The 9740-nt window shown below is 43.6% G+C and overlaps 1 protein-coding gene across 3 annotated transcripts in view; it reads right to left on the bottom strand.

Annotated features, from left to right (window-relative positions):
* The window catches only part of DCX (doublecortin), a 107002-nt gene extending 99432 nt beyond the window's left edge, over window positions 1–7570 (bottom strand). For all 3 annotated transcript variants that reach the window (XR_009401442.1, XM_059386352.1, XM_059386353.1), the window contains exon 1: window positions 7206–7570. Coding sequence is in view for 2 of the 3 variants with exons in the window: in XM_059386352.1 (XP_059242335.1) it covers window positions 7206–7569 (364 nt within the window). In the remaining variant the exon portion in view is untranslated. The remainder of the gene's footprint in view (window positions 1–7205) is intronic.
* Window positions 7571–9740: the final 2170 nt, after the last annotated feature.

Genomic DNA, 9740 nt, shown 5'->3' with positions numbered 1-9740 from the left:
TTCACCAGGGCTCACCCTTGACTGCCACAAGTAATGAGGTGGAGATGTGAGAATACATTATACAGCCAGATTTATGGATTGGAGGAATCTAGTATAATTTTCACATTTACCTTGGGCTGGAGGAAATGACTAATACAGCGGAAGAAACACAGGGGCCAGAGGCAAGGGGCAGGAGCGGGGGATTAGACACCTGGAACTAGAAGCTAGAGAAAAGAGGAAGAGAGGTAGGCTCAGCCTGGGGGAGAGAGAGTATTGGAAAATGTTTCGTAAAACACATTAGCCTCAAGGTATACAAAAGTTCATCCAGAGGTTGAGCTGCAGAAAACTAGTGTGAGTTAATCAGGCTTAACTCATCAGTAATAACTCTAAATAAATAAGTAAGTGAACCCTGGCCAGGGCAAAGAAAGCATTAAATACAATTATAATCTGATGGCTCTTCCTTTGGTCTCAGCAGGAGAACCACACAGGGACATTCAGAAGCACTGGGTTGATAATTTACTCCTTTTGCAAATATCGATTGCTTTGCTGTAGCACCAAATCCTTTAAGTTGTGTTAATTAATAAATTTCTCAGTTAGTGAGGAGAGAAGATTCAGTCAGATTCTCTAGGGCACTTTTGTGGACATTTATGTGTATGTGTGAAGGGGAAGGGTGAGGGGCTTCCAACACTGCCCTGAGTCCCAGAGGCTATTAGTCTTCTGTCTTGACAGGATCAAGGGATGGTTTATAGGTGAACATGGGCATCCTCTCCCACTTGGTGCACATGCGCGTGCACGCACACACACAGACACACACACCCCTCTGGGATGGAGTAGTCAAAGAACTCAGCCAAAAGAAACCCTAATTTCTCTGGCTCCCTTGCTGGCTAATCCAACCTAACCCAAGTGATTAGAGGCTAGGGTCTTTAGTTTGTGACTTAAAAGGGTGAAGGGGGCCTTTAAATTCCATCTATTCACAGCCAATATCCCCTACACCCTAGAAATGGCCCCTCACATTAGCATGCCACCAGATTCACAGGTACCTTCCAAGAGGCCAGTGCCTTTGAGTCAGATGTTTTCCATAACTTGTCAAGTACTTTAAGACTCTGACAACTGGTAGTGTAGAAATGTGTGAGGCTATATATTTATGATTTCACTCATCTACAGTCTCCTCTAGAGAGTCAGCTGTGTAGCCCTATTGGGACTCCGGACGTATTTTGCTCCCATCTCTTAAACCTCTTAAGCCTCTGAACTATGAGTATGATTAACCACCCCCAGATGAAAATGAACATGATGGCAGACAGCTATAGTATCATATGGCACCAGGAACTTTCCGGAAGGCCCAGCTCTCAGCCAAATCTATGTTGCAGTCCTTCCAACAGTACATTTTAGTCTCTCCATTCTCTCCTTTTGGCCCCAATATGGAATAATGGAAAAAGAACAGCTGATGTGATGTCAGTAGGAATGGGGTCTCCAATACACAGTTGTGTGTCCTTGGGCAAATTACCTAACTTCCCCTGGCTTCAGTTGCTAGTCTGCAAAGTGGGAATGATAATAACAGTACCTACCTCACAAGGTGGGAGCGAGGCCCAAATCAGATGGTGGCTAGCAAGTGCTGATCCCAGAGCCTGGTGCACGGTAAGCACTTGATAAGACCCACCTCTCGTTATCATTAAACCCCTAATCTGAAGGAATGGAGAGAGAACAAGAAAGAAAGAGCAAGGAGGAAAGGAGGAAGAAGGGGCTGAGAGAAAGGAAATTAAAAGAGGAGGAGCAAAAGCCCAAGGAAAGAAAAGAGAAAGAAGCAAAGGCAGCCATCTTGGAACTGAGCTATGATGGTTACATAGTATGACCACTGCCCAGGCCTTAAAGATAAGGATTTCCTTCTGGTTAAAAGGAAGTGTCTGGTTGCTGAAAATGCCATACCCAGGAGCTCAATGGTTAACCCCAGAGAAGCCACTTGCTGCCACTGCCGATGCACACTGAGGGCAGGATATTTTGTAAGACTTTATTTTTTTTAGGGCCATTCTAGGTTCACAGCAAAATTAAGGGGAAGGGGCAGAGATTTCCCACATGACCCCTGTCCTCACACATGCATAGCCTGCCCTGTAATCAAGCAGCCCCTACCAGAGGGCGGGATATTTATGGCAGTTGAGGGCAGCATCTTGGGGAATCAGACAGACCTGAATTCTGGTCCCAATCAGGTCTTTATGAGCAATGTGACCTCAGGGAAATCACTTAATATCTGAGTCCCAGCTTTTCCATCATCAAATTGAAGGTATTACACTAAGTGACATCTCAGTCCCCTTCCAGCCCTAAAGGTCTATAAGAAGGAATTTTCTTCTCTTTTCCAACCCCAGAAGGCAGTAGAAGGTAAAGTTATTACGGTCATTAAATGTTAAAGAAATAGGTGTCTACTACTGAGGACTCTCCACTTCTACTACTAGAAAGACATCAAAGGCACTCCTTCTCTAGACCAAGGCCTCCTTGTTCTGATTTTGCAAACATCTGCAATGTCTGCTGCCAGAGCTCCATGCTTCCTACACGCCCAGCTCCCTGGCACTTGGAGCTGGATTCCCATCCTGCCACAGCATCCAAGGGCCACTTCCCACCCATAGAAAGCCTAGAAAGCAAGCTAGCTTCAGAGGCAAGCAAGGCGACAATTGGCTAGAACTGACAATCTGCTTCAGGATGAGGGGGTAAGGAAATGAAGTCATGGAAGTACAGCTGAAAGTGCAGGAAGGGAGCAAGCTGTGGGCTCAAGATGATCTAATGTCTACCTCCATTCACTTTCAGTAGACCCCATTTTCAAAAACATTTAATGCATTCATGTTTCCTCAGTGCAGAAACACTTCTGACTGGGCTTCCTCCTCTTTGCCAGGGTTTCCTCACTCAAGAAGGAAAATATTAAATGATACTTTATTGTATCCTCATATCTATTAATGATGTGTCTCTCTCCCAGGTATCTTTAAATCCTTCTCCTTGGCGATGTGCCTGCTTTAGTAGCTAAAGGATAAATTAGTGGGAGGGTGGTTTCATCTCATCTCATCTCTTTTCAAATGAGATATGGCAAAGGAACTGGATCATAACTAGTGTCACCATTCAACTCAGATTTTCCAACAAGACAGTCCCAGTTGGAAATATTCTGTCCCATGGTCCATGTAATAATGCTCAAAACAGTACCCCTAAGATTGATATGGGTACTCACAAACAAGGAACTGGGGAAAGAATTGGTCAGGAAAGGAAGGAGAATGACTTAGAGATGGAAGACTAAGCAACACAAAAGGGAAAGTCACTGGTGGGTTTCATTCATTGACCCACTGGGAATATGACTAATACATATATGATCACAGCCTTCATGGCTTCACTGACTCTTTGTGTACCCAAGGAGCTGTGGAAAAGCTGATGTAAATAACCTGATTTGGGCCCCAAACTTTCCCCTTTTGACTTTCAGTATCTAACAGACAGTAGACTAGAGGTATTAGACAAGGAGTATCACAGGCCAGAGTGATTATTAACCCATTGTTTTTTATTTCATTTTATTTTAGTCTAAATATTTAACAAAGTGGCCATTTGAAAACAGTATGTTCTATGCTCCATCATTCCTTTAAGATCTAGAAAACAAAAAAGCAAAACAAAAACAAGGCCTTCTGTACTCCTAGGAACTCCTACCACTGTAGTTATCTGAAAGGAACCTCAAGATCACCTAATCCAGTATTTCTCAAGTTTAAGTGCTCATAAGAATCATCTGGGAACATTTATAAAAAGACAGATTTGGGAGCCCTAACCCTGGAGATTTTGATTCAGTAGATCTGGGGTGTGACCCAGGAATTGGTATTTTTCCAAGTCTCTGAAAGTTTGTGAAAGGAAGCCAGGTTTGGGAACCTCTGGCCATTCCAACCCTTCACTAGCATCATCATTACTTTTTTTTTTTTACATCACTAACAACAATACCTTGTAGCTATAGTTACAATGTAGTTATCGTAACAATACCTTGTAGCTATAGTTTTACCTTGTCAGTATGTTTTTCTATCTATTTCTCATTATATCCTCTCAACCACCCTGATAGATAATGAAGGCAGGTGTTACTAATCTCTTTCTACATATAAGAGTATTACAACAGGGACACAAGATGTGGCCTATACATGCAATGGAATGTTATTCCTCCATAAAAGGGGAAAAAGTGCTGATACAAGGCACAACACAGATAACCCTTGAAAACATTTTTCTAAGGGAAGGAAACCAATCACAAAAGACCACATGATGTATAATTCAGTTTATATAAAATGTCCATAATAGGCAAATCTATAGAGACATAAAATAGGTAGGTTATTGCCTAGGGTTGGAGACAATGAGGGAAATGGGCAGTGACAGCTAATTGGTAAAATCTGGGTGAATAAAATGATCTAAAATTAGATTACAATGATAGTTGTACCACTTGGTAAATTTTCTAAAAATCATTGAATTGTACACTTAAATGGGTGATTTTTATGTTACACAAATTATACCTTAAAATGGTTGTTTTCTTCAAAAATGCTGTTTTGAAAAAGAGAAGGTTATTCACAGTGATGAAAAGGACAGACCTATGGTCATGTCGTTAGCAAGCTATAAACAAGGACAACTCAACAGTCATAGATACCCTTTACTGAGTGTTACTCTATGCCAGGAATAATAGTACACTTCATGCTCATAGTCTTATTTAATACTCAATTAGTTATTTCCACTTTACAGATGAAAAACTGAGGCTCGAGGAGTCTAAATGGTTTCCCCAAAATCACATGAGCTAGCAAGTGGCAGATCTTGGATTGACAATTTGATTCCAAGGATTTCTTTTCCTGTGATAACCTTCTGCCTCTATGACTGAACCAACTAACTCAGACTTTTCATCAGGAATCTTTCCAAACTTTTCTAGTGTGAAGTCTCTTGGGGAGCAGTGTGTATGAATGTCTTTAATCTTTCATTCAACCTCTTCCAATGGTGAACAAGGCGAGGGACTTTTCTCCTCCACTTCCTAGAAGGGAAGTTCGAAAGGACAAAACAGGAGAGAAACGACCCTTCCCTCTTTATCTTGCTTATCCAAGTACCCTTTCCCATCTGACTCTGCAACAGTGGGAAAATGGGTCACATTTCTCAACACTAGCCTAGGGATACCTCAGAATTTCCTTGACTGCATGGGCAGTACTCAGGATTGGGAGGGGGTTGAGTGCCACTACAGCTTGTGGTTGTAAATGCTATATGAATAAATCCAACTGAACCTTATTTACATTCTATATAACCCAGGATGTACTACCATGCATCCAAGGGAGGAATCCAATGTAGCAGGACTCCAAAGTGTCAGAAGAAATGGTGCAGTCTTCAAAATTACATTTATTATCTATACTGAACTGAGATTATCACAACACACACACACACACACACACACACACACACACACACATCCAGGAAGAAAAAGCAGTATCAAGGACTTGTCCCTGAGCAAGGTATGTTTAAAAAAATGGATTTGTGGGGGGAGATGTGTGCATGATACTTCTCATATATCAGACACAAGAACATTCTAATTCCTACTCTGAATACAATGTCCCTGGGTTCAGAATTCTGCCCTGGCATCTGTCATGGTCTTTAAAAAATCACAGCTAGGGAAAATGAGGACACACTGGGTGATTCAAAGTGCTTTGTGACAATTATTACAGAGACACCCCTCAAATTCACCCGAGATATGGATCTCACGGTAACAATACACATACCCTATCAATACTATGTTGGACAGCTCCCTTAACCTCACTCTGAGTTCTCCCAGTTTGCCCTGACTCTCCTTCAAGGCAAGGGCTAGGATAGTCAATCCTTGGATGTGCAGAAAAATCCTAGGATTAACCTCTGCCTGGCCATCCAGCACACTGTCCACATGGTCTAAGTCTTCTCAGCAATGTTTTTCAAGGTCAGCTATGTGGCAAAACCTCAGACTCGAATCCTGAGACCCAGATCCAGTAGCTGTAGGGCCAGAAGTAACTGGCCCCAAATCACTTGACCTGACTTGAGAAACAGCAGCTATGTGTAAGAACATGGTCTCGTGCAACGGAAGCCCTCACGCTCCTTTGTCTGAGAGCACAAGAAACCTAGAAGCAGAGAAGAGGAGGCGGGGTATTCCCACACCAAGTCATTTAATGTGCTGATTCCTATTCCCTGTTGGCTGTTTCATAATTTGGTTTCCCAAGAGATCTGCCTGCTCTAAGCTCACCTGTGCCGGGGAATGGAAGCAAGGGGTGGGGGAGGAGGGAGGGCTAGAGAGTCGGAGAGAGGTCTGGGGAGGGTTATTTGCATGATCAGTTGCTTACATGTTACAGCCATTTAAAAGCGGGCATAGGGAGGCATCCACAATATGAAAGACTCGAAGAAGTAAAATATTAAGCACGTGTCCCAAGATCTAAATATTTTCTAAATAACCACCAAAAAAAAAAAAAAAAAGGTGTTGTGAGTGAGCAGGCTCTGGTAAGAGCAGAGACTTCTCTCATTTCTAAGTTCTCAGCAACCTTGTCATAACATTCAATTGTAAAACCAAAGTCTAGAGACGCTTGAAAGGAATTTAGGTACAGTGAGTCAGTTCCTATTCTAATAGAAAGAGTCTTTATTAAAATACCAGACATACCTCCTGCTTTCTTTGGTATTTCTCTCAATGACCTCAGCCTCAGGGACACACCCCAGAGTGGGCTTTTTAGAAGCGACAGCTGAGCAGTGACCACTTACCTAAAAGTATAATCCTTTGTGAATGTGACCAAGAAGTCCTGTTTTTAGGAGGCAGGTTTCCATGTGTTGCAATGTGCAAATAGCCTCTCAGCAGTCCAAAGGATATTTGGCTATCTTTCTGTGAACCCAGCCGAGGTTCCTTCCTCCTTTTACAGCCCTAATGAGTCGTGGTCTGCCTCAATAATGCTACTTAGAATTAATTATGAGCAAGATCTAGAGTAAATGACACAATTCAGATTTCCCTTTGTACCCCGACAGAGAAGCACAATGCATTGTTACCACCATCCACTATCCAATGCCAGCAGAGACCGAAGGCTGGGAAGGCTAATGGCTAATGGCCCTGTCAATGCCTACAGACTCAGCAGTAGCAGCATCAACTTGGCGTTCTGACAAATCTATCCCCGTTTTTTCAGCGCACTCCAAGAAATGTCAGCATGGCCAAGGATGCCACCCCCACCCCCCACCAAAAGCCACCACCCTTGTTTTACCTTCCTCCAGTTCATCCATGCTTCCGATCTTCCTGGATCCATCAATGGTGTAAATGTAACGCACTCCCTGAGGCAGGTTGATGTTGTCAGACAGAGATCGAGTCAGGTCAGCCAGCAAAGCGTCAAAGCTGCGAAAACGGTCAGAGGACACAGCGTACACAATCCCCTTGAAGTAGCGGTCCCCATTGCGGTAGAAACGTACCTTCTTGGCTTTCTTCTCATTGCTCAGCGCCTGCAAGGTTCTGGTTCGGTAGAAGCTACAATGGGCACTGTGAGTGGGGCTGGGCAGCCCATTCATTCGTGAGCCTCGCATGTTCCTGGATGTCTTATCTCTTTCATCAAAATGTCCAAAATCAAGTTCCATATTTCGGTGGAACCTCAGACACCTGAGTGTTGGACAAAGGGGGGTGAAAAGAGGCAAGGAAAAAGGGGAAGAGGGGGAGAATTCAAATATTAGCCAGATCCAATTTTGCAATCTGCTGCTTGTAAAAAGAACTGGTTGAAAAAAGCCCGTGACCCATCTGCTGCTTGCCCCTGACCTGCAGGAATATTGATCTTAATAGACAAGAAGGAGGGGCTGGGGGGTGCTGCTGTGGTGGGGGGTTGGGGTGAGAGATAGGGAGGGAGGCACTCTGGGCGCTGTTCCAAACAGGGGAGAGGGAGGGATTTTGAAATCGCTTGAAATCCTGGGACTTATTGACAGTGGCTCCTATCAAATTGTAACTTCGGGCTAAATACATTAAAACTGGCATCTGTTTCCTCACACATGCCCACATGACTAACAGTTGTAAATGAATCCATAGCCCGACAAAATCCCCTTGAAGAGAATAGAAGGCGCTGGCTGACGTTCACATCTCCAGTTTAGGAAGCAATCTTTGTGCCTCAGTAAAAGGACTACGGAAGGGGAGGTTTTTCTTTTATTCCAAACCCCCTTGCCTACTCTAATGTGTGCATCCCTCCCCACCCGACCCCCCAGAATAAACCAGGATTCTCCTTTAAAGGGACAGCCTCCAGGGAATAGCTGGTGTCTTTGTACTATTCATCGAACCCTTTCCCCACCAAGCTGGGGCAGCTATCCAACATTCATAAGAAATAAGATGGGGAAAAAAAAGGATTAGAAAAATCAGTTATTTAAGAAGTTATTAGCTCTGCTTTCTCCCTGGTACCATTTGGTCACAAAATCCTTTCCTTTCTTTTTAATTTTTTTTTTAACATGTGTTCTATCCCTCCCCAACAAGGCAGCCGCACCTCTTAATGGAATAATTCAATCGTTGAAAGATTCCCAAGTGAGTCCCTGGGAAGCATATGGGACCTTTCGAAACAAGCACACCTTTCATTGTTCTGGTTTTCTACGCTGACCGATGGGGCATTTGCCCCTCAAGGAAGCAATTCACCTCCAAACTTGCCTATTGCCCAGGTGCTTTAGCTGAGGCAAAAGATGGTCATTTGTCAGATTTGCTTTATCCCCTTCTGCTGAGCCAGAAAGAGAGAGAGAGAGAAAGAAAGAAAAAAGAAAGAAAGAGAGAGAGAGAGAAAGGGCGAGAGAGAAACAGAGAAAGGGAGAAAGAATCAGAGAAAAAGGGAGAGAAATCCAAACATGAAACCAAACACAACAGAAGCCTCGAGCATTAGCAAAGGTAGTGACCACAGCCTAGGAACCCAACTATTAACATGCATCTCACAGATGGGGATAAAAGGACTCACAGAGCAAGCAGGGCTCAGCTGCTACACACTGCCACATCAAGATATTTGCAAGGGACCAGGAGGACAGGAGATAAAGGAGGACTGGTGCCTAGGAGGTTTGCCAGGCTTGATCCCCCTTTTCTTCCAATGTCACCATGACCTGTGCTGAGCTCAGCATTGTCTCTGTCAGACAACCTGCAGTGGTGAGAGACCCCACCTCCTCAAGACAAGTAGCAAGCATTTCCCCGGGCATGCCAGTAACACTTGGCTTTGCTTTAGAATCACGGGTGGTATTATTCTAAATCAACATCACAGTGAAAACAAATGAACATCGAACTCACTTTTCCAAAGGAAAATCCCAGGTAGAGGCTGAGGAAAAAATCCGATAGAATAAGGCAAAATAAAATTTAAGAAGAAAAAAAAAAAAGGAGAAGGAGAGAAAGAGAGAGAGCTAGAGCGAGCCCTTTGCCTTGTGCTTTTACCGCTTGGCATCTGTTACATTCTGCCTGAAAATCACTGGAAAGCCCCACTCACCGGTTTTCTGCTGGTTGGGTGGAGATGCTGAGAGAAAGAAAACCAATCTCTCTATGCCTTTGTTGTCTGAGCTCCAAGCAAGAAATTCCTGCCAGGGTGGATAGATGCCTTCTAGGTCCTAGTGCCTTGTCCAGCTTCTCCCCTATAACTCAGGCTTAGTGAATCCCCCCAACTCCTATGATTAATTACATGCTTTTTTTTTTCAATTCACAGGCTGCATTAACAGCTAGAAAGGTTTCATTTATAACCAACAGGAAATTGCAGGGTGGCAAAAAGATTGCACAGGCAAGTGCAGAATGTTCTAATGAGCAATGTGCT

The sequence above is a fragment of the Mustela nigripes genome, chromosome X (genome assembly GCF_022355385.1).
Source record: "Mustela nigripes isolate SB6536 chromosome X, MUSNIG.SB6536, whole genome shotgun sequence".
In the NCBI taxonomy this organism is placed as follows: Eukaryota; Metazoa; Chordata; class Mammalia; order Carnivora; family Mustelidae; genus Mustela; species Mustela nigripes.
Note: the sequence above shows the minus strand (reverse complement) of the source record. Positions and strands in the feature narration are given on the sequence as shown.